At 40.9% G+C, this 25,839-nt stretch overlaps 2 protein-coding genes across 4 annotated transcripts in view; one reads left to right on the top strand and one right to left on the bottom strand.

The window, feature by feature from the left end:
- Window positions 1-25,839, bottom strand: part of DOCK2 (dedicator of cytokinesis 2) — a 255,397-nt gene that overhangs the window by 50,125 nt on the left and 179,433 nt on the right. For all 3 annotated transcript variants that reach the window (XM_060271721.2, XM_088661767.1, XM_060271724.2), the window contains 4 exons: window positions 18,562-18,640; window positions 13,227-13,327; window positions 13,082-13,140; window positions 8,968-9,116 (listed from right to left, as the gene is read on the bottom strand). In XM_060271721.2, the coding sequence (XP_060127704.1) occupies window positions 8,968-9,116; window positions 13,082-13,140; window positions 13,227-13,327; window positions 18,562-18,640 (388 nt within the window). The remainder of the gene's footprint in view (window positions 1-8,967; window positions 9,117-13,081; window positions 13,141-13,226; window positions 13,328-18,561; window positions 18,641-25,839) is intronic.
- KCNMB1 (potassium calcium-activated channel subfamily M regulatory beta subunit 1) overlaps window positions 1-25,839 on the top strand; it is a 353,074-nt gene that overhangs the window by 290,654 nt on the left and 36,581 nt on the right. The gene's annotated exons all lie outside the window — the stretch shown is intronic.

Raw genomic sequence — 25,839 nt, 5'->3', positions numbered from 1 at the left:
TGTCACTTCTATGCTCCGCTCTGCTCTTCAGATATGCTCAGTGTGATTAATTATCCCACTGAGTCTTTCATCAACACTGTCTACACTAGAAAACACATCTTTTTCTTTGACCTTCCTTTCTATGTGAGGCTAGCTGGATTTGATTACTGATGACTGAGCCTTCAAAATGCTGCTGCTTAAATGTCTCTGAAAACTAAAATTCAATTCAGACATATCTTGCACAACAATGGTAGAGCGCAATGTCCTAACTTAACCATAGAGAGGGTGCTTGCTTTGCCATTTTCACTTCACAGGACACAAAAACAACCATTTCCAAATCTCCTGCTCCAACTGTGGCCATATATCTATGCATCTCTTTCTCATCTTCTTTGTAATTTTCCCTCTCATCTTTTTTGTTAGGTGTAGAAAGACACAGTGCTCAGTGGCAGGACCTACATGTCATAGTAAACCATAGTTAATAGTTTACTGTGAATAAGTGGGTGCCTCCTGATCCACTTCTCCCCTACTGCAAGTAATAAAACATCATCCCTGGATTAGCATTACATCCAAGCCAAGGGTAGTGTTTTGTTTTGCTGAACCAAACCACAATTGGTAAACAAAAAACAAACCTGATGCACACTGGATCTAAGTGTGATGGAAGACATTTGGTGTATTCTGAGACATTTGTCATCACATTTAAAATGCCCATTAGGTCTAGACGACCCATCCCTTTTATCACCCCCTCAAAACACTTAATGTTTATGGTGCCCATAATATTCTAGGTGGCTTCTTATGTAGTTTCTCCCTGGTGCTACAAGCTTCTATATGATCTATAAGGTCTCACGTCCAAATACAAATCTAACCTCTACTTTTGGATGAAAATCCAAAATAGGCCAGGAGGAACTAAAAGTTGAAGGAAGGGGGGAGGAAAGAAAATAGGTACTAAAAAAAGAGCAAGCCCTCATTCATCTCTTATATGTAACAGATAATAGATATCCTTTCTCTCTCATTCACATGGGTATTAATTCTAACTTTGATCAGCACCAGCCACCCACTCTCTTTGGCGATAACCATTTCATAGACACAGCTTTCCACCCAGTTGATTTGGTTTGTGTCCTCCTTCCCCCACCCCTATTTCTGCAGTTTCTTCTTTTATTTTATTTATTTTATTAAATTATATGCCACCCTTCATTTGAAGATCACAGAGCAGTTTACAACATAAAAACACAAATACATAACTTAATAGCAAAGAAAAGAACAGCTATACACCCCATTTCCTCTCTTTTCTTGACTCTGAGGCCCTTGTCAGACAGTTCCCATGACATCTAAATAGCATTTTGATTATCTTGGCCTGTTGTTCTTTTTCTGGAGTGGCAGCTAAAGAGGAAGCAGCTAAAGGAAAACGCTTATCTATGCTCTCATCCACTGCCAGAGGGTACCAGCACATTGCCAGGCATTCATGAAATAAAGGCCAAAGAAGATCTGTTCCTATAGACACAGTCCAGCCTGTGTCACCAAATCTTGGCAGCAGTCTGTCTGCCATTTGCAACGCATTCTGCTCATTTCCCCAGGCCCTGTACTTCTTCTATGTAGGTGACTATAGAAACAGTGCATGTGGATGATGGCTGTTAACTATGTTGTTCCACTACAAATTCCCTGCACATTTGCCTTTAAGAGGAGGCAGGGGGGTCTCCAGTTCATCCAAGAGTGGTTACCATATCTCTTCCTCATTGGCTTCTCTGTGTATTTTACAAACACTATCTCTTCCATGGCTGAAGCTTGCCTTCTCTTATTGTTTGCTCTCATCCATATTTGGAGGTTAATGCAGGCACAAAAAACAATAAATTTAAATTGATGCGCTTCTGTTGCAACAGTGGGAAAACTGTAAGAACTAGGCGCACCAACTCATCGGAAAAATATGATTCCTTTCTCCCACAGAGACTATTGCATGGAATGAAAGAAAATGAAATTAAACTGAGCACCCCCACAATACGAGGCTGTGAAGAGCATTGTACTACAGAAAGGCATCCAAGACAGCAAGATGAAGATATCCACCTCCTACACACAGGGAGGAAAGTGGAAGAGAGAGCTTAAGCCTCTCTCTAGGTTATCAGTGAAAGCATACAGTACATCAAATGAACCACAGTAAAAGGTGGAAGTAATGTAGGAACATAGGAAGCTGCCTTTTACATAATCAGATTAAGGTTTCGGTAGTGTTGATGCTGCCTGGCAGTAGCTGTCCAGGGTTATAGGCAGGGGATATTCCCAGCCCTATCTGGATTGAACCACTGAGCTACCACTGAGCTGTGGTTTGTCCCCTGAGCAACATAGAACTATCTCAACAGTACTGAGTTCTTAAAGGGGAGGGGACATACACTGAAAACATCGGTTAAGAACATAAGAATCCTGTTGGATGAATCAATCAAATCAATCAATCAATCAATCTTTGTGGTCAAAGACCAGACAGATCCTGTTGGATCAGGCCAAAGTTCTGTCTAGCCCAGCCTCTTGTTCTCACAGTAGCCAAACAGAGGCCTATGGGAAGATCATAAACAGAACCTGAATGCAGAAGTGCTCTCCGTATTGATACAAGAATGTAAGAACGTAAGAAGTGGCTGCTAGATGAGGACAAAGGCCCATTTTGCTCAGCATCCTGTTCTCACAGTAGCCACTCAAATGCTCAGGGGAAGCCGGAAAGTACTCTCCCCATTTGTGATTCCAAGCAACTGGTATTTAGTCTCCAACAGTGGAGGGAAAACATATCCATCGCAGCTAGGAGCCATTCATAGCTTTAATATCCAGAAATTTATCTAACCTTGTTTCAAAGCCATCTAATAGAGGGCATCACTACATCTTGTGAGAATGAATTCCACAGTTAACTATGTGCAGTGTGAAGAAGTGCTTTTGTCTTTCCTGTACTACCTTTCATATAATATCATATAAAATGATTCTGGAGTTAAATCACTATTCTCATTATTACTGTTGTTCAGCCTGTGATATTAGGCAGCCAAAACGGCATCATCCATGCACAAGAGGGAGGCATTAGCAGGAACACCAAGGTTTGCAAGGTGGGGACTGAAAAAGAGGAATGGCCATGGAGCGCTGACTCTTTTGGGGGGATGGGGGGGCGGGAACCAGGTGGAAGGGAAGGCTGAAAGAATAATTGCATTTGGTAAGCGAAAGTGTTGCTCATCTGTAATAGACTGTTAAAGGTAAAGGGACCCCTGACCATTAGGTCCAGTCGTGACCGACTCTGGGGTTGCGCGCTCATCTCGCATTATTGGCCGAGGGAGCTGGCGTACAGCTTCCAGGTCATGTGGCCAGCATGACAAAGCCACTTCTGGCGAACCAGAGCAGCACATGGAAACGCCGTTTACCTTCCCGCTGTAGCGGTTCCTATTTATCTACTTGCATTTTGACGTGCTTTCGAACTGCTAGGTTGGCAGGAGCTGGGACCAAGCAATGGGCGCTCACCCTGTCACAGGGATTCGAACCACCGACCTTCTGATCAGCAAGCCCTAGGCTCAGTGGTTTAACCACAGCGCCACCTGTTAAAGTGTTATTAATTGTTCTCTGTCATTCAACATATATGTTGTTATGGTGTTTAGAAGCTGGTTTATTTTAATGTTTGGCAACTGAAAGTGTTGTTTGGCTGCAGTAGGTGTTAAATTGTATTCTCACCTCTATGCTATTATTATCTTTAGATTGTTTTCTTTCAATGCTACATTTGCATTTATTTTTAGTGAAATGCACAGGGTGTTGTTGTTGGGGTTTTTTTTTACCAGGCTTGTCATACTGTCTGGTATGCTGGAGGAGGGCACTGAACAGAAACTGTCAATGCTGCAACATTTGTTTGATGCGATTTTGTATCTGTCCTAAGACTGTCCTTCTCATCCCCATAACCCAAGGCACCATGACAGATCAAAGCAGAGGGAACACACACTGTCAGCAGTAGAATGATCATAATGAGTGGATCCTTTGCCCACCTGGCAGAGATGACTGTGTCACATTGCCATATAATCTTGCCAATTGGTTAAGATTTGCCTCTGGGGTCCTCTGTGAGTGCTCAACATTAAGATCAGTTATGTTGGCAAGCAGCAGAAACAGGGCCCCCAAAATATGGAACTCCCTAGCTATTGACTTCCATCTTGTCTTATTTGTACAGCTGTTTGGGTGAAAACTGAAGACTTTCCTCTTCAATACTGTACTGTGTTTAGCATAATGAATTCAGCCGTTACCGAGTAGCTTCTTAATGGGTATTGTAGGCTTCCTAATATGGCTATTATATCTTTAGATCTTGCCTTGCTTCTGTTTGTGTGTCACCTTGTGGGAGCACAGCACAGCCCTCAGAAGCAACTAAAAGGAAGACTTTAAATAAATCATATCCTCCTTCCACCTGAGCCTGATCCATCAGGGTAGCAATGCTGGGGGCAATTCTGATGCACTCCTTGCCTTGCAGGATTGACTTTCCCTCTAACTTCCACAAGGTTCAGCAGAAACAGGATCAGTTTATGTGCTTGTACTGCCTCAAGGCTGACAGAAGTGATGGGAGCCAGGGGATTAAAGCTAAAGAGCGTAAGCTACTGGGGGAAGATGTGAACATTTTTCTTTCCTTGAGCCAAAAGTATCTATAAAAGGCTTTGAAAAACACAAGGGTAAGGCAAGTGCCTCTTACTGAACACCTTCTGGTTGCTTACTGTCTAAGAACATGCACCTTCCTTTTCAAGCAGACACTGTATTATGCCTTCCAACATTATATTACAACCTTGAGAGGTGGATTTTCAAGAGACCACCTGTGTCTTTGAAAAGAACACGGGAATTAGAACTCACAGTGAATCCACATCCTATCAATGAATGCTCAAAGTCAGTACTATTTTTGCTGCTGTCTAATAATTGCCAGGCAAGAAAAGTAATTTAAAAACCTGCTCACAGCTGGTTAAAATATGTGATGGAAATGTTGAGTGAAGGATTTAAACAGGGATCTGCAACATGAATACATGTTGCTTACCAGGATCAAAATAGTATTATGCTAGGGAATTAATCTTTGCTAAGCCAAAGACAAATCTTCTTTTTTAACAATAATCTTAACCCGATGTTTATTTCAATGATGTTTTATCTATGCTGCATATTATCATTTCATCCCTACAAATAGTTTCAAATACAAACCATTTTATTGGGGGGGGGGCAGATGTTTCATCAGCTCAGCACATAAAACCATTGGCTGCTCATTCAGAAAACTATTCTTCCAAATGGAATATTAGGACAAAATTCCATTTAACTCTGTGTGTGGACCTTTGAGCTAGTAACTACAACTGTCTACACCTTTGGATTTAATGGAAGGAATCTTAGAGTAGTATTTAACTATGCTTTACTCAGAGTGGACCCATTGAAATGAATGAACATGACTGAGTTAGGCATATTAATTTACTCTGGTCTACTCTGACATGGGTGGCGCTGTGGGTTAAACCACAGAGCCTAGGGCTTGCCGATCAGAAGGTCGACAGTTCAAATCCCCACAACAGGGTGAGCTCCCATTGCTCGGTCCCTGCTCCTGCCAACCTTGCAGTTCGAAAGCACAAAGTGCAAGTAGATAAATAGGTACCGCTCCGGCGGGAAGATGAATGGCATTTCCGTGCGCTGCTCTGTGCTGGCCATATGACTAAGCTGTCTGCGGACAAACGCTGGCTCCCTCGGCCAGTAAAGTGAGATGAGCACCACAACCCCAGATTCATCTGTGACTGGAACTAATGGTCAGGGGTCCCTTTACCTTTACTCTGAGTAAAACAGTTGAATGCCACCCAGAATTACTTATGTGTGTGTTATTAATTTCTCTCAATATCTATTAAAATTGTATGTGAGCAAGAAAGAGAGAAATCACAAAAGGACTATTTTTTTCTTAAAGGATTGAATGGATAGGATTTTTCATTTTCAAAAAACATAACGAGACATAAAATATTGAACATCTCTAAAAGCATGATTTCCCTCAAAAATGCCCTCTAAAGGTTGCTTACTGGTACTTTATATAAACTTGGTGTGTGTGTGTGTATTAAGGGGCATAGTTTGGAAATGGAATAATAAAATTGTATAGTTATAGAGTTTGAAGATCCTCCGAGGATCCTTGCAGTGGCAGGATCTGGCCCATATGACTCAAACCTGCAACCTTAGCATTATAGGCACCACACTCTAACCAACTGAGCTGTAAGTTAACAATAAGGTTCCGGATTTCTTTCTTGAAAGAAACATTATCTACAAATGTCTTTGGGTATTGCAGCAGACTGAAGCACTGTCATGCAGTAAAACATTATCCAGCCTGCTGTGTCAAATGGCAGGCTACACAGTGCACCTTACAAACTGATCTCCTTACAAGAGAGCACACCCAGTTTCCCATTGCAAACAATGAAAGAAAGCCCTTCCGTGTGTGGGAGTCTACCAACAAGGGCATGCTCCAACCTGACACTTCCCCCATTTCCCTTTTCTTTGTTCCTTTCGATTCTTGCACACAGGCTGGCAATGCTCATACTGCAAACAATGAAAGAGCAGCACGGAAAGAACCAGACAAGTGAAAGAAAAGAAATTAAATTGATTAATTATATAAGGCAGCGATGGGAACCCGTGACTCTCCAGATGTTTCTGGCCTACAACTGCCATTGTCCCTGACAGTTGCTTGCACTGGTCAGGGCTGATGCGAGTCACACAAAATTGTAAACTGGAAGGGACCAGAGGGTCATCTAGTCTAACCCCCTGCAATGCAGGAATCCTGCCCTGGGTGGGCTTGACTCACCAGCCTTCCAGTTAACAGCCAGACACGCTGACCCATTGCGCCACTTGAGAGTCCCGAGTCCAACAAACTATAGAGGGCCACAGGTTCCCCTTCCTAGTTAGACCATTGGTCTATTTCATCTAGTACTGTGTCCTTGGATGGTTTCAAAAGAGATTAGACAAATCCGTGGAGGATAAGGCTATCAGATTACTAACCCTGATGGCTATGTTCTACTTCCACTGTCAGAGGCGGTATACTTCTGAATACCAGTTTCTGGGAATCACAAGTGGAGAGAGTGCTGATGTGCTCAGGTCCTTGTTGTGGGCAGGCTTCCCACAGGCATCTGGTTAGTCGCTGTGAGAAGAGGATGCTGGACTAGGTGGGCCAGTAGGCTGTTATGTTCTCCAGCAGCAACTCACCTTGAGCTCAAGCAGTTGTCTTTTCAAACCTTGATACACAATTTATTTATTTTTTATTTTTAAAAATGGAGGCACCAGGGGTTGAGTCCTCAACCACCCTATAAATGTCCAGTGTTGGTTTTTGTGCATTTTAGTCTTAGGCTTAATTGTCTGATGATAATGGGATTTTATTATTGTATTTTACTGATGCTTTTTAGTGATTGTTCTGAAAGGTGGTTAATACACATTTTAAGCAAATAAATAAGTACCACTGGGGCACATCTTTAACCATCCTTTTGTGCAGCTTTAACCATCGTATGCGATTTATGTCCTTATTCTGTAACACCTAACTATGCACCTGAACCTTAGAAATCTATTTAGCAACTAAATTGTGTGTCCACATTGCAACTGTAATTTCCTAGACTCTTTAGATGGTATCCTTGTTAAGCTTATATTACCGTACCTTTTTTAGTCTGAGATACACATTTCAGGAGCATTATTATTATTATTATTATTATTATTATTATTATTATTATTATTATTATTATTTTGGTCCTACTACCTGCTTGTCTGCATTGATCCCCAAGAGAAACAGTTACAAGCCAAAAATAAGAAGCAGTAATTAAAAACGGAAATAGAGGGCTATTAAGTCAAGGGAAGAGCAGATGCAGAGAAGCAAAATGGTTTTCAGTCCTGGACTCAGGCCAAAAGCTTTGTGCTGTGCTACCAACAACAATAATCCCACCTGCCAGATTGTTCCAGGCTCAACTGATATAATCATGATGCCTTAAATGCAGTGCACACATGTGCCCCCATCTTCAAACCATGTTGAACTCTTCTTTCTTCTGGGAGAGTAAATACTGAGCACTTAATAACAACCTTTCCAAATGAAATCTAGCAATAGATAGAACCATCATTATTAATTTACCACAGCCTGCGTCGTGACTGCTCTTTGAACCCTGAACTGTGATTCACTGCACTAACCACAAGGCAAAAACTGTTGAATGTCTTAAAAGCTAATGCATAAATAACAAATTTGGTTCATTTGTAACCTAAGCTGCCATGATCTTCTTCTAATAGTTCACCAAATACAGACTTATCTATCTATCTATCATCTAAAGGTCAGGAGGAGAAATTAAAGTGTGGATTAATTAAATGACCCCTCCAGTGATCCATAGACAGATACTGGGGAGAGAGACAGTGTTAAGGGGCCAGAAGACCATTAAAGAACTGTTGTACCTAAATACAGGTAGCCCAATATGTATCCATTTATTTAGCTGTATTACTCTTCGTGAGCAATTTTCTATGCTTTGTTATAACAATCCCAAGTGAATATGCTAGAGACTTGTTTTTAAAACAGAAGCTGAAAACTCACAGAAGGTACATTCCCACACCACACACACACACACACACACACACACACACACCTCGTCATTGACCACAGTACTTTCCCCCTTGAAGTGTTCTAGTTCTAGATTAATTCATTCAACCACATACTTTGCTTCTCACTTTGATTTAGATATTTCATACCACATATATATATACTTGGCATATTTGTGAGTCTAATTCTGTAAGGATGACTTCTTAGCTTACATGTTTCAGATGAAGGATATGTTTATGACAGGAAAATGCCACATTAAATCACTGATAAACTCAGTCTTCCATATCTTTGCCCACAGTGCTGCAGCTCTTTCTCTTCCATCTATAGCACTCACCTTTCTATAGAAAAGTGTCAAGAATCACAAGCACCTTTCTGAAGTATTCTTATAATATTGCTGTTATTTAAGCATAGTGGCAGTACTGACAAACACTATGGAAAGCTAAAAATACCTTTCTGAATTCTCCAGTGTTTCTATATTCACACAACATCATATCAAAAAAGATTGGGATGGTGGCTTTCCGTAACTCAGCTTCAGGAATAAGGGTCATCTCTAAGATGGGTCCAACCATTCCAGGAATAAAGCGGATTTTATTCTGCCCTGGGTCAAAGTGTAAAAGAGAGTATTAAAAATGGGACACAATGCATGCAGACATTCTATGTAGATATTCTATTATAAAAAATTGTTAACCAGCATACGTGAAATCTGTTCAAGAGAGAGATGTACAAAAGTGTGTATAAAAAGCGATTCACACACAACTTGCAATTTAAAACCAGCAAATGACAAAAGGACAAGGGAAACACAAATTAAAACCTTAAAAAACGTTATAAATAAAAACCAATTAGAAGTATAATATATCTTAATGCTTCAGTTTTAAATAATGGTTTTGCATAGATATATCATACACATTTAAGAGGTTGTTGGTTCAATTAGGAAAGAATCCTTCCAATGGACTAAGAAATGTCCCATCACATAAGTTCAACGGGTCTTCTACATCTTGCCCCAGTATAGTGGAATGGACAAGACTATTCCTTCTATGCTAAAAGTCCAGATTAAATACTTTTACGACTATACAGACTAGTATCTAATGCCCCCCCATCATAGTTTGATGAGTTCTGAAGATCTTGTGCCTCAAGCTTTCCGTAAGCTTCCCATTTCCTTTTCCAATTATTAAGAACCGATGTTGTGTAGTGGGAGAACATGGAATATGACCTGTAGTTCAGCTCAGCCATAAATTCACTTGCAAGCCACAACCCACTATGCTTAACCACCCCACTAAAGATGTATAATATTATTAGACTTCTTTGCACAAGTAGGCATTCATGAAATTCTTTGAGCACCCCATTAAAAGAATAACACCAAACTATTGCGATGAATAGTATAATGAAGAGCATTATAGAAACAATGCTATCATCATTATTGAGAGCAGAATTATTGATCATCATTATTGGTAGTCGTGGAATTGGCACCACTACAGGTGCCATATAATACCCATTCTGCATTTGGAAGAACTCAACTGTTTAGTGTGGCAGCATGTACACTTGGGAACTCCCTGCCTACTGAGATTAAGCAGGCACCTTTACTGTACTCTTTTTTGGTTCCTGCCCAGATTCACAGAAGATTGAGCTAATTTTAATCTGTTTTAGTATTTTAACTTTTGTATGTTTTAAAGCATGTTTGTAAATGTTTCTGGCTCGATCTTTTAGTAAAACACTTTGAGGGATTTTATTTTGTTTACCGAACCAAGTAGTGTATACATTTTATGAAATAAATAAAATACATTATTGCGGCAGTCTTACATACAGCTTAACTTTACAAGACCATAAACTTGCACTGATGCTATAGCAGATTTGCAATTCGAGATGGAATGCCGACTCTAGAAGCACCTCACAATATCCTAGGTAGTGGCCAACTGAATGTACTTGCCCATGGAGTCAGTTTCAAACATTTCATTGCTGAGTGTACTTGGAAAGGAAAATAATTGGAAACAATAGATTTCTTCACCCCTTCCGATCAAAACCCATCTATCAGACATTTTACAGGAGCCATTTGACATGTCCTCTTCTCTCCATCACAATGGACAAAACTTATCTGCCTTCATTCCTGGATGACTAATGTCAGCCATTAGAAAGCTCAGAATAGAAATAGTGTCCTGCTAACTCTATTATAGATGCGCTGTACCAATGGCTTAAAAGCCATATGAAATTGAGAGTCATCAGAGTCTGCCTTAGGAGACATTTGCAATTATGACAGACAATAAAAAAATGAAGAAAGGAGGCTGCAAATGTCATCTCTAACAGGAAAAACAGCTTTTTAATATTCCTAAAATATGGCTTTTTGCAGGAAAAAAATCAAATGCAAAGAGACTCAAACCATTTGTTTGTTAACTTTAATGCTCTTTTCCTAGAAATGCTTAATGATGCCTAATACTTCAGGGAAGGTAGATTAAAAAAACCCAAACACGAACAGTTGTGGTGCGATTTTGGATTGATTTGTAGCAGTACCGCCTGACACAAGGCACCTTGTAAAACCACAAAAGAGCAGCAATCCATTCCCACATTGGATCTCATTCTTCAAGGTCTCATTTCACAACCAGAACTGCACACACTTGTATAATAGGGACTAATGCAATTGCTTGGATATATTAGACCTGCCCCGTATCCTTTATTAAATCTTGGGGCATTTTTTTCCTCCCCCCCCCTTTTACAATGTTCATACCACCCAGTAACAAATGTTCTCCTGGCAGTTTACAGTACTAGTATGTATTTCTTCTGCAGAGCAAATAGCAATATTTAAGGGAGGCAACTTTGGTTGGGACAATAATACAAGGAAATGAAGATATGGCACAGGGTTTTTGTTTTTTAAAATAAAAATAAACCCTCCCACACCATAGTGATCCTGAACCCCCTTCTCTCCTCCAGCTGCTTTTAACCTTAAAAAAAACTGGTGAAAGAAACATATTTTAAGTGAATACATTTTTTCCTAGAGATAAGCATGCACATCATGTATTGAATATGGCCTTTCCCCTCAATAATAATAAAGTTGTTTTCAAGATGTGCTTTAGTGGCTTTAAAAACATGTGTGGAACAACAATCCTGTTCTTTTTCATTTCAACTGGATATTAAGCAGCTGTTTTTACAGTTTCTGTTGTTGTTTTTAATCTCAGCAGAAATAGTAATCTGTACCTAAAGCATCTTTTGTTTTAGTACCCTATTAAAAATCAGCTGAAATAAGAGAAGAGACCCATCTGGATGGAAAAATAGTAATAACTATGAGAAACAATAAAAATCCAAAATAATTTTCATTCTCTACATTACATTTTCAAACACACATCTATACCAAAGGAAGAACATTCGATTTCAGTAAGGCTTTTAACAAAGTCCCCCATGATATTATCGAGAGGAAGCTGGTAAAATGTGGGTTGAATGAGGTAACTGTTAGGTGGATTTATAGCTGGTTGACCGACCAAACCCAAAGAGTACTCATTAATGGTTCCTCGTCATCCTGGAAAAAAGTGAAAAGTGGGGTGCCGCAGGGTTCTGAACTGGGCCCCTTGTTGTTCAACGTCTATATAAATGACTTGGATGAAGGAATTGAGGGGAAGCTCATCAAATTTGCAGATGACACAAAACTGGGAATGGTTGCTAATGCTGCAGAATACAGAATCAGAATTTAAAATGACCTTAACAGATTGGAGAATTGGTACAAGCTTACAAAATGAATATAGGATGGGGGACACCTGGCTTACTAGCAGTACATGTGAAAAGGATCTAGGGGTCTTAGTGGACAACAAGCTTAACATGAGTCAACAGTGTGATGCAGCAGCAAAAAAAGCTAATGCTATTCTAGGCTGCATCAACAGAAGCATAGTGTCCAGATCAAGGGAAGCAATAGTATCACTCTATTCTGCCTTAGTCAGACTACACTTGGGATACTGTGTCCAATTCTGAGCACCACAATTTAAGAAGCGTGTTGACAAGCTGGAATAAAAAAATAAAAAAGACAAGCTGGAATATGTACAGAGGAGGGCAACCAAGATGATCAGTTTTCTGTTTAATTGATGATAAATGAGAAGCTGCAGAGCCAGCACTAGGTATTTGCAATCAAAACATATGCCACTCTCCTTGGACAGGAGTTCTTTTCTTTAATGACAACCAGACATTGGAGTCAGAAATACAGTGTCCGCTCCTGCAACTGACCCCCCCCCAAGTGGACGAGTTCAGTTTGACCTGCCTGAAGGTCAGCTTTCTGAAGCTGACAAAGATACAAGACCTTCCAGGGTCTCCCAATGTGTTTCACTGCAAATGGAATTTCTTCTGTTACCCATCTTTGCAATACTTTCCCCCTTCTCATTTCCTCTGCATATTCCATTCCCATGACACTTGGTACCTTCACACAGTTATTTTATGCCATACCAACCAACCAACCAACCAACCAACAAACAAACAAACATACATATAAATTACAGGGTGGAGTCGCTTTAAAACACAAAAATAAACCAAATAACAACTCATCTGATCTTATTTATTTGAGGAACAACTGTGTTCCTGACTGCACTTACTTACCAAGTTTGTACCACATGTCACGAATAGCAAACCCAATCAAGCGTCTCATGTCTCCATATCTGTAAGAGAAAATAGAATGCACTTAGTCATCATCAAAGCTTTGTTGTGAAAATGAGAAGAAAATATAGCTTTCAAGAAGACTTACTTGCACACAATCTTTATGCACTTTGCATGGGAGAATTGTTCCAGCTGCAAAGAATCCTGGGTGATAAAAGCCACAGCAAGATGGAAATAGTTGTTCCACAGCTGTAAATTAAGCAGAAGACAGACCTCTGAATAGTTGTAATGGGTTTCACCTAAAATGAGAGGTGATTTTAAGCTGTGTGAAACCTAAATAATTTATGAAGGCAACCAGCCGAAGCAGTGCGAGGTTGGAATATTATGCAAAGTTGGAAGCTCTTATTACCTTGCAATTAGAATAAAGGCAAGAGTGTGATTTTTATACCCGTTGGCCTGCATTCCCTCAGTAGCATCAGGAGATTCATATGGGGAACATTAGCTAATAACAATAAACCACAAGTTACAGCAGTGCCTATGAAATGCTGCATATCCCAAGTTAATCACAACCCCCCCAGATCCAAACAACCAATGTAATTATAGTGTGTTATGGGGCCATATGTTAACCATAGTTTTGTGAAAACTCCCAGTGAACTAAATTTTATCAGAAGAAAAGTAAAATATGACCAAGGATCATTTCTATTCCTGTCAAATTTCTATTCATTCACATGCAGTGAAATCTTTCAAAAAGCTCAGAATTCTGAGGTATAAAAATGGGAGATGAAGAGATGGGAACTTTCGCCCACTATCTTTCATGAATGAAAAGCAAAAGGATATGTTTTCAAGGAGGTGGTGGAAAAGAATTGTATGTAGAAGGGCTCCTAGTTTATTGTGTCAGTACAGAAATGCCAGTATACGTTGAGTCTTGCCGCAGTGGAAAAGCATTTATTCTCTCCCACAATTGTGGTGATTTTCCCATCCCACTGCAGCCACACACACCCCAATGCCTCATCTCAGGATGTTCCAAAGGGAGTGACTTGGGGCTGCAGTGAGGAGGAAGAGCCAGGGAAACTGAGCCAACTTCGGGGAAAAGCAGCAAGACAAAAGGTTGAAAACTCTTCATAAACTGTATGACGCATTACGCATAAACCAGAACTCTACTGAATCTATTAATTCATAGCTATGACATCGTCTTTCACTATGGCATTGAGCAACTACCCTAAGTTCACTTTCAACCTGGTCTGCTGGCAACACCCATATGCCAGCACACCTTTTTCACACATAATGCTGCAGTAATTACTGGAGGGGAAGGGATCATACTGTTTTTGTACTTTTCCAATCTCTAAAATTAGAATATTTACCTCTCTTGCAATAAATCTCATTTATATTCACATCACAGTTCAATCAGACCCTCAAACAGTATAATCTTTGCAAGTGTCACTCTTCCACCACGATTTATCAAACAAACTTAGAAAAGGAACAAAACATAAACCGAATGGTACTATCAAAAAGTAGGGTCGCAGTAGGGTCGCATAATTTACTACTATAATTTGATAGGAGGCAAACTGATGAAAAACTAATCAGGGTCAGCAACCGAAATATTTATTGAAGAGCGAAGTAGAACTGTTCTTTTTTCATGCACTGAAAAATTGTTTCACATACACCTACCAATCTACCAATTTTATTTTCATTGCTGCAGAGCCCAACTGATGCCTAAATTCATTTTTTTTTGCTATTTCAATTCTAGCAATTGCAGCCAGAAGGGGGTCAAAACACTTTTTTTGGGGGGTGGGGTAGGGGATATTTTGCTGCAACAGACAAACATGACTACAGCTTCTGATACAGCTAGAGTTAACTGTGAGGCAACAAGGAGTGAGAGTGGCATCAGTGTTATCCTAATTGCTCCCTTTGTGTCAGAAACTGAACAGGCACAGAAAAGGAATTACAGTACCTTCTGTCTGCTCACAGAAACCCTGTCGCTGAGTCAGCAGATGGGCGCACTGAAGAAACAAAGTAAAACAAAACCCCTTGCCCCTTTTCAGATCCCTGTTCTGCCCCTGCCATGTGACTAAGGCAGCAAAATGCCCAGCTTCAGAAGTGTCACTTTGCTTTGACATTACCACAAGCATTAGATTCACTTGAAAATAAACACTTAACAGATACACTTAAAATGTTCATAAACTAAGAAGGAACAAAGAAAACATATTGTCATAGTCTCACTAAACACAGTATAGTGGAATTCAGTGTTCCTCTTGTAGGCAAGGAAAAGAAGTATGGCTGATGAAATGGAATGGAATGAAAATACAAATAAATTCTGTCATACTTAAGAGATTGCATTTCTTCTGTAAGCACTGCTGGTGCAGTTTGGGCTATCGCTTTTCAAAAACCAATCACTAAGAGGGGCAAGAGGGGCAAGAAACCTACAACCCAGTCCCTTCTCTGTTTCTTACATTTATATTCAGTACATCACTTCACATTTAGTGACACTCAGGACTCATTTCTGCCCATTGACTGGGCTGGTCAACTATCTCTGTTCAGCACAGTCAATCACAATCATTCCAATGGTTCCACCCCAGTCTCAAGATAAAATGGGTTTTAAATAATAAATTCTAAAAGGAAGGACTTAGAAGGGGCAGAGGACCAATATGAATCTCCATTTTGATTTGATTTTCCACTTTCCCCAATGGAGTAAATACCAGCCAATCAGCAGTCCCTTAGTAAAAGTGATTCTCAAATTCCCAAAGCTTCTCTTCCAATTTCCTGTAAAATTTGGATTTATTATTATTTGGGGCATACACTCCTATCACAATGATCTTTTCTTGATTTATTTGTATTTCTACTCCTGCTATTCTACCTTCTTCATCTTGAAATATTAGTTGTGGGATTAAAGCTGGTTTTACATAAACTACCACCCCGCTTTTCTTGTCTGCTCCTGTGGCTATAAACTCCAGACCCAAGTTCTTATTTTTTAACACCCGTATACAGTGGAACCTCGGTTTATGAACACCTCGGTTTACGAATTTTCGGTTTACGAACACCGCGGACGCATCTGGAACGGATTAATTCACTTTCCATTACTTTCAATGGGAAAGTTCGCTTCAGTTTATGACCGCATCAGTTTATGAACAGACTGTGATCACACAAATAGAATATTGATAGAGAATATTTGCTACTGAAATAACTTGTTGTTGTTTAGTCGTTTAGTCGTGTCCGACTCTTCGTGACCCCATGGACCATAGCACGCCAGGCACTCCTGTCTCGCACTGCCTCCCGCAGTCTGGTCAAACTCATGTTCGTAGCTTCGAGAACACTGTCCAACCATCTTGTCCTCTGTCGTCCCCTTCTCCTAGTGCCCTCAATCTTTCCCAACATCAGGGTCTTTTCCAAGGATTCTTCTCTTCTCATGAGGTGGCCAAAGTATTGGAGCCTCAGCTTCACGATCTGTCCTTCCAGGGAGCACTCAGGGCTGATTTCCTTAAGAATGGATAGGTTTGATCTTCTTGCAGTCCATGGGACTCTCAAGAGTCTCCTCCAGCACCATAATTCAAAAGCATCAATTCTTCGGCGATCAGCCTTCTTTATGGTCCAACTCTCACTTCCATACATCACTACTGGGAAAACCATAGCTTTAACTATACGGACCTTTGTCGGCAAGGTGATGTCTCTGCTTTTTAAGATGCTGTCTAGGTTTGTCATTGCTTTTCTCCCAAGAAGCAGGCGTCTTTTAATTTCGTGACTGCTGTCACCATCTGCAGTGATCAAGGAGCCCAAGAAAGTAAAATCTCTCACTGCCTCCATTTCTTCCCCTTCTATTTGCCAGGAGGTGATGGGACCAGTGGCCATGATCTTGGTTTTTTTGATGTTGAGCTTCAGACCATATTTTGCGCTCTCCTCTTTCACCCTCATTAAAAGGTTCTTTAATTCCTCCTCGCTTTCTGCCATCAAGGTTGTGTCATCTGCATATCTGAGGTTGTTGATATTTCTTCCAGCAATCTTAATTCCGGCTTGGGATTCATCTAGTCCAGCCTTTCGCATGATGAATTCTGCATATAAGTTAAATAAGCAGGGAGACAATATACAACCTTGTCGTACTCCTTTCCCAATTTTGAACCAATCAGTTGTTCCATATCCAGTTCTAACTGTAGCTTCTTGTCCCACATAGAGATTTCTCAGGAGACAGATGAGGTGATCAGGCACTCCCATTTCTTTAAGAACTTGCCATAGTTTGCTGTGGTCGACACAGTCAAAGGCTTTTGCATAGTCAATGAAGCAGAAGTAGACGTTTTTCTGGAACTCTCTAGCTTTCTCCATAATCCAGCGCATGTTTGCTATTTGGTCTCTGGTTCCTCTGCCCCTTCGAAATCCAGCTTGCACTTCTGGGAGTTCTCGGTCCACATACTGCCTAAGCCTGCCTTGTAGAATTTTAAGCATAACCTTGCTAGCGTGTGAAATGAGCGCAATTGTGCGGTAGTTGGAGCATTCTTTGGCACTGCCCTTCTTTGGAATCGGGATGTAGACTGATCTTCTCCAATCCTCTGGCCATTGCTGAGTTTTCCAAACTTGCTGGCATATTGGGTGTAGCACCTTAACAGCATCATCTTTTAAAATTTTAAACAGTTCAGCTGGAATATCATCACTTCCACTGGCCTTGTTATTAGCAATGCTTTCTAAGGCCCATTTGACTTCACTCTCCAAGATGTCTGGCTCAAGGCCAGCAACCACACTACCTGAGGTGTACGAGACCTCCATATCTTTCTGGTATAATTCCTCTGTGTATTCTTGCCACCTCTTCTTGATGTCTTCTGCTTCTGTTAGGTCCTTACCACTTTTGTCCTTGATTATGGTAATCTTTGTACGAAATGTTCCTTTCATATCTCCAATTTTCTTGAACAGATCTCTGGTTTTCCCCATTCTATTGTTTTCCTCTATTTCTTTGCATTGCTCATTTAAGAAGACCCTCTTGTCTCTCCTTGCTGTTTTTTGGAAATCTGCATTCAGTTTCCTGTATCTTTCCCTATCTCCCTTGCATTTTGCTTGCCTCCTCTCCTCCGCTATTTGTAAGGCCTCGTTGGACAGCCATTTTGCTTTCTTGCATTTCCTTTTCCTTGGGATGGTTTTCATTGCTGCCTCCTGTATAATGTTACGAGCCTCCATCCATAGTTCTTCAGGCACTCTGTCCACCAAATCTAAATCCTTAAACCTGTTCCTCACTTCCACTGTGTATTCATAAGGGATTTGATTCAGATTGTATCTTACTGGCCCAGTGGTTTTTCCTACTTTCTTCAGTTTAAGCTGGAATTTTGCTATAAGAAGCTGATGATCTGAGTTACAGTCAGCTCCAGGTCTTGTTTTTGCTGACTGTATAGAGCTTCTCCATCTTTGGCTGCAGAGAATATAATCAATCTGAAATAACTAAGTAATGTAAAAACAGATGTTCAGTTCTTGTTAAAGGATAATATAAAAGAAATAAGACAGGTACTTACTTGTTCTTCAAAATTCATGTTTTCCAAAAACTTCTGGTTCATAGTCTCAGAAAATTTGTTGATAGCTCTCAGAAACACCCTAAAGAAATAATTTAGTCAAAATTTACAATGGAATTTTATCATCTTAGCTAGTATTAAAGCACAACTAAAGTATGAATGATATACCCATAAAATACAAATTGCTTGCAGCAGCATATAATTAATAGTATATTATACACATGGAAAGCATTTCTTTGAATTTCTGGTATGTAATATGTTCTAATTAGTACTTGCCACAGAAGAAAAGACCCTGTCTTTTTGGTCTGCTGCACAATTACAGTTTGTTCTTGTGAATATAGCATAGTAAATTTTTCACATTCAAGTTGCTTCTTCAGACTTAGCTGTACACAATTAAAAGAGGGGAAGGGTTTCTAACTGATCAGCCAGGCACAGGGGCGTAGCCAGGATCAAAACTAGGGGGGGGCAAGCCATGGTCGTTCAGGGGCGGGGCCAAGGCACGGGAGGGGAGGGGCCACGAAGTGGGAATGTGGGCGGGGCTACAGGCCAGCGGGCCTGATGACATCGTGGCAGTGGCGGAGGCAGCGGCCATCTTGTGCTTCTGTGGCTGGCAGCGTTGGCGGCTACCCTGCTTGGCTGGAGAGGACGGGAGGGTCGGGCAGGCGAGAGGGGGTGGCAGGGCGAGGACGAGGCAAGGCATGGCCGCAGCCACGACGGCTCCGAGGCGTTGCTGCATATCAGCATAATATTTCAACCATGGTTCAAGCCCCACCTTAGGAAAAAATTCCTGCATTGCAGGGGGTTGGACTAGATGACCCTTGTGGTCCCTTCCGACTACAATTCTATGATTCTATTGATATATTACCATAGCATATGCATCATTCTGCTTTCTTGAATTGTCCTACTCCTAGGCATAGCAGCCAACTCCTAGAGGCCTAGGTGCCTCCCCCCCCCAAATTACTGGTAAATACCATATTTGAAAGAGTCATCCCCCCATGTTGATGGGCTTTCTATGTGGGGCTTATCTGCCCCCCCCGTATTTTATTAAGGATGGAAGAGGGAGGGAAGGAAGGAAGGAAGAAATAGAGAGAGGGATAACTCATATTTGTGGGTGTCTCTGGATGACGCTGTGATGCTGGAACTCTGCAGCAAGAGGACGGGAGGGTCGGGCAGGCGAGAGGGGGTGGCAGGGCGGGCGAGGGCGAGGCAAGGCATGGCCGCAGCCATGACGGCTCCGAGGCGTTGCTGCATATCAGCATAATATTTCAACCATGGTTCAAGCCCCACCTTAGGAAAAAATTCCTGCATTGCAGGGGGTTGGACTAGATGACCCTTGTGGTCCCTTCCGACTACAATTCTATGATTCTATTGATATATTACCATAGCATATGCATCATTCTGCTTTCTTGAATTGTCCTACTCCTAGGCATAGCAGCCAACTCCTAGAGGCCTAGGTGCCTCTCCCCCCCCCCCAATTACTGGTAAATACCGTATTTGAAAGAGTCATCCCCCCATGTTGATGGGCTTTCTATGTGGGGCTTATCTGCCCCCCCTATTTTATTAAGGATGGAAGAGGGAGGGAAGGAAGGAAGAAATAGAGAGAGGGATAACTCATATTTGTGGGTGCTTCTGGGTGACGCTGTGATGCTGGAACTCTGCATGTACAGGAGCCTTGTAAGCTGCTTTCTCTCTGCTTGATTTACAGCAGGCACGTCCAACAGGTAGATTGTGATCTACCAGTAGATCACTGGATGTCTGTGGTAGATCACTGGTAGGTCACTGGCACCCCTAAAAAAAGCTCACCCAAAATTTTCCTCCTCCCTAAAAAAAGTTGAACTATGACCTGAAGCCCTAAACAAAAATGGGCCTCCCTCCCTCCTAAAAGAAGCTCAACAAGTTTGACCTAAACCCCCCAAAACAGGGCTTCCCTTCCTTAAAAAAACTCAACAGCTTCGACCTGAACCCCCCCAAAAGGGGGTAGATCACTCCTAGTTTTAAACTCTGTGAGTAGATCAGAGTCTCTTGGGAGGTGGCCACCCCTGATTTACAGTATACAGATGCAGGAGGAGGGGCAGACTAGAACACCACTGCTTTTTATAAACATCACTGTGTCTGTCAAAGCTACAGCCCCCCCTTTCTTATTCACTTCCTTTTAGCCTTGCAGAGCCACCTTAGTCAAATTGAATCCTCTGAGTCTGCACCCTCATTAAATCGCCAATAGAACTCTTAATGCTCCTGAATGCTCATTAACAACTCCCACTTAAGAACAATAGGGTGAAATGGTCAGCTATCGAATCTTGCCTGGGGATATATGCTCCATTGTCTTAACTGCTTAACTACTGGTAGCCACTTTGCTTTATTTATTTGATGTGTTTTTGTTACAGCTGTGTCCCCCCCCTCCCCCAGCAAGCAGAGACTTAGCTGCTCTTGCTAAAGCAAAGCCCTTTCCACTTCAGTTTTTGGAGGGGAAAAGTGCTGGTTATGGTCTGTAAAATACATTAATTTTTTGCTTCTAGGGGGGGGGGCAGCTGCCCCCTCCTGCCCCCCCTTGCCTACGCCCATGGCCAGGCAGAAATATTAACTTCTTTAATTATTTAGATTGACTCTTAGCTTATTAGAAATAGCCTCCTCCCAGCAATACAACATATGAAATTACCTATTTATTTACCACTTTCTGACTGGCTATACATGATGCCATTTAAATCAACACAACCATTTTTTGGTGCAAGAAATTCATGTAACTACTGCTTTTAGTAATTAAACAGAAAGACAGGATAATATGTATTTCCTGAAAATACATGATGGCTTATTAATACAAATATTTCAACACCCATTCCCTCTTATTAATAGAGAGACTATAGCTTCTGACACCTCCCCATTTCTGAAAACAGGACATACCCACCCACTTAACACTGCTTAATATGTTACTCCCGGAACTTGGGGGAGGAGAATTGGAAGGGCTAGAATTTGTAGAAAGAAAACACTTGGAGGGCTTGTTGCGTGCACAAAAGTGTTATTTGGATCTCAGCAACACTTTAAGTAAAGAGAACACAATTTAATTCATTAACATCTGCAGACATTAGTCACTAAATTATCTTCCCTCTGGTAGCTTCTGTAAAATGTATACACACGCACACAGAGATAGCAACTGGTACATTTATTAGCACTCCATGACAGGCATTCCTTGCAATGCATGCTTTTTATTTTGATAAAACTGATCAAATGACTGCACAATATTGTTTTGTGTTAATGCATGAGTATTGCCTTGATAATTCTGCTGTGCTATACAAAGTTGTACCAAACCATTTAACAGTTGATAAGGTTGGCTTTGGGACACGGGTGGCACTGTGGGTTAAACCACAGAGCCTAGGGCTTGCCGATCAGAACTGTTGGTGGTTCGAATCCCCACGACGGAGTGAGCTCCCGTTGCTCAGTCCCAGCTCCTGCCAACCTAGCAGTTCGAAAGCATGTCAAAGTGCAAGTAGATAAATAGGTACCACTACAGCGGGAAGGTAAATGGCATTTCCGTGTGCTGCTCTGGTTCGCCAGAAGCGGCTTCGTCATGCCACATGACCTGGAAGCTGTACACTGGCTCCCTCGGGCCAATAGAGCGAGATGAGCGCTGCAACCCCAGAGTCGGTCACGACTGGACCTAATGGTCAGGGGTCCCTTTACCTTTAAGGTTGGCTTTACATGAATTAATTCTGGGTTTCTGACTGAGCGGTACAACAGAAGCATCCTATGCTCATGCTTTTACTCATGGTTAAACAAACCAAAATATTAATTGCCGAAGGAACAACATAATGCCAAAAATGTGGAAAAGTGGGAGATCATCAAATATCTGGCTACAAGTGTGCAGCGTGTGACTGTGCCTTGGCAATACTATCTGACTTAAATTTAAGGAGATATAGTAGGGGAAACAAACTTTTGGTGCTTGCAGGTACGCCTACAACCTTTCCAAAGTAAAAAGAGAGTTTTTGCAAGTTTCCACACACACCTCTTATCTGAGCTAGTTAAGGTCCCGTCACCTTAATGTATGAGCAAGGCCTGTTTTACTTCTGGATATATCAGTGTTCTCTGCTGTTTATAACATTTCCTTGTGCAATTGCAGTCATACATATGGCTAGTTAGATATTGCAGCTTCCCATGTAAACCACATTTCTTAGCCAGCTGAATCTCTTTTAAAAGTGGGGAACAATTAAACTTGAAAATGTACATGTATAACCTAGAAAAATTATCAGTTTGTTTAATGAACTTGTATTTTCAGTGGTTTTCTACCACTCCAGCATCAGTCCAATCAAAATAGCAATTGTTGTTGTTGTTTAGTCGTTTAGTCGTGTCCGACTCTTCATGATGGTTGACCCAAATATTCACCCACCAAATGTTCTATTAAAATATCTCTGCACCTCAGTAGAAGGGAAGATATCCAAGATCTATAGGGGGGGGTTGTATAAAAAATATTGCCCTACCCGAATACGTGTGTTTTTTGAGGACATGGGGACACCCCAGTTAGATCTGGCCTAACTGAAATCCACCCTAATCATCACATATAGAACCTAAAATGGCAGCCACAAAGTGCCAACAGTTTGGATCCAGAGCATACAAGACCTACTGCTGCAGATCTTGTAAGTAACCAGTATGACAGGAAAAGGGTTGGTGTGGACATTTTCTTGTTCCTCTGTATGCAAAGTGCAGTGAAGATGAGATACCTTTAAAAGCACAGAGATAATTGCAAGAATGGGGAAATGTCAAATTTGCTATGTGAACGACAGACGCAGTTTGACAATAAGTGTGACAATCTACCAATTCACAAAGAGAACATGTTGCAAGATGGAATTGAACACAAGATATGACAACCCATTACGAATGTGAAAATTTTCAGAGGCACAGATGTTTGATGTATGAACTTTGGCAAGACTTGTCATGTAGCCATCAGAGTGATGAAGTGATTTAATTTGAATGGACTGTTTTCTGGTAGGGCAAAATGCTTCCTTGCAAAATTCCTAATGTATCTTCTTTGGCAAAGTGAATAGGCTCTCACTTCAATATTTCTTTTGAAAGAACTGCAGCAGGTTTTTTTACTACATATTCTATTCTAACTGCACTCTAAATACATTCAATCCTGTCTCTCCAATAATTTGCTTCTTCCCATCTCATCTTCTAATGTTTTAAGGCTGCTGTTGGTCTAATTTTAAATTTGCCCTTCTATGAACCAGTAATTGTATTTGAATTTAGAGTATTCCTCGAGTGCCTAGTATTTTTTAAATTCATCTGCAGGAAAACCTAATGCAGATGTAATCCAAATAAACACACAGGTATCTAATCCTCCCCCCACCCAAGAAGTTCCTTTTCAGGATTGAGGCACCAACGTTTCCAAAGCCCTCTGTAATTTATTCCAAGTTTATTCCAAGTTTTTCTTTTAAAGCAACTTGGGATTTGGGCAAAATATCTATTCAAAAAAGTAAAGCTCAAAACTTAATGAAAATCATACTATATATTTTTTGCGAGTATATAAGATTCTCATAGATAGGAAGATTTTGACACAGGTACTTCAAGACAAATGATCCTCCACCTGAATCCCAAGAAGGAACAGTTTCTTGAGGATACTGTGTACAAGATGCTCTCTCGCGAATGCTTAAATTTGCATTCAGACTAGAGTTACAGTCTTTAGTCATACAATTAGAACTTTAAACCACCTGTCAAAACTTTTGCTGAGTACAGTAAATTTAATATATTTACTTTTGCCACAAAGGAAATGGTCCAATGAGAGAGGCAAGTGCTAAGATAAGGCAGGAGAGAAAGGAAGAATTAGGCTGATCCCTGCAATTCCTATGTCAAGCCACATTCATACGTTTACATGAGGACATGGCATTGTGATGTATCATGATCAGTTTTGGTTTTGAGCTATTAGCTAGTTAACTGGTTAATTCAACCCATACTCAGGCCCACGTTGAAGGAAACTGAAACTATTCACAATCGTAGCATATGTTTGTTGCCTAGCAGTCTGGATATCAGCTGAATTATTCATATGAGCAATACATTTATTTATTTATTTATTTATTTAACCAAAGTTGATTAAAGCTAAAGGTAAAGGACCCCTGGATGGTTAAGTCCAGTCAAAGGCGAATATGGGGTTGTGGTGCTCGTCTCACTTTCAGGCTGAGGGAACCAGCGTTTGTCTACAGACAGCTTTCCAGGTCATGTGGCCAGCATGACTAAACCGCTTCTGGCACAATGGAACACCGTGACAGAAACCAGAGCGCACAAAAACGGCGTTTACCTTTCCGCCGCAGCGGTACCTATTTATCTACTTGCACTGGCATGCTTTCGAGCTGCTAGGTTGGCTGGAGCTGGGACAGAGCAATAGGAAGTATACAAAGGTTGAAAAACAAACTGAAAAATTGTTGTGCACTTGTGTTCAGTTTCTGGATAAAAGCACACAGTCCAAGAGTGCTATAGGGTCTGCACTAGCTCTCTTCAGCAATGGTCTTGTTGAAAAGGGAGGCATATTTTAGAGCCCAAAAGCAAGATATAAATATATTCAGTGCAGTAGATTTTTTAACCTCTTTCTTTGAACTGTTCACCCCCATGGCATATCACAAAACTGATTTGAAACTCCCCTCAATATCAAAAGCCATTTACCATGCTACATGGAGGAGCATGCTGTTTCAAGAAATATAAGCCATACCTCCCCTGGACTTGCAGAAATTCTTTCATGATTCTTTGGATCCTGGCCCAGATTTTCAGCATGTAACAAATCAAAGAACTCCCTATAGTACTCCTGGGCTTTACATGCTACTTTATAAAAGGAGAACATAACTGATTATATATAAAGAGCAGATGACAAATGCTTTCTGTGAATTGTACTATTTGTCCTCCATTCCTCTCCTGAAATATGAAAGTGTATTACATATTTGTTTTCCTTCGGGCAAAGCATCCACTCTGATAAGAGCATAAAGGATTACAAGCCAATACAAATGTGTTTCACTTTCATTTTCCCTGAGCTTTGTTGAGATACAGCAAATGCAAGAGGATGCTGCCTTTACACTTGACTCTACTATTAAAAAAATATTGAAGGAGATAAAGAAAGTGCTGTGCTTGCAGTGCTAACTTTAATTTTTCACCTTGAGGGAGAGAGAGAGAGAGAGAGAGAGAGAGAGAGAGAGAGAGAGAGAGAGAGAGAGAGAGAGAGAGAGAGAGAGAGAGAGACTGGCCGCATGAGAGTGCATTGTGCATAGGGAGGCAATAAGCTTACTACTGTACCTCAAAGCAACTATTAGA

Source organism: Zootoca vivipara, chromosome 2, assembly GCF_965207765.1.
Source record: "Zootoca vivipara chromosome 2, rZooViv2.hap1.1, whole genome shotgun sequence".
Taxonomy (NCBI): Eukaryota; Metazoa; Chordata; class Lepidosauria; order Squamata; family Lacertidae; genus Zootoca; species Zootoca vivipara.
This window is presented reverse-complemented; position numbering and strand designations above follow the sequence as displayed.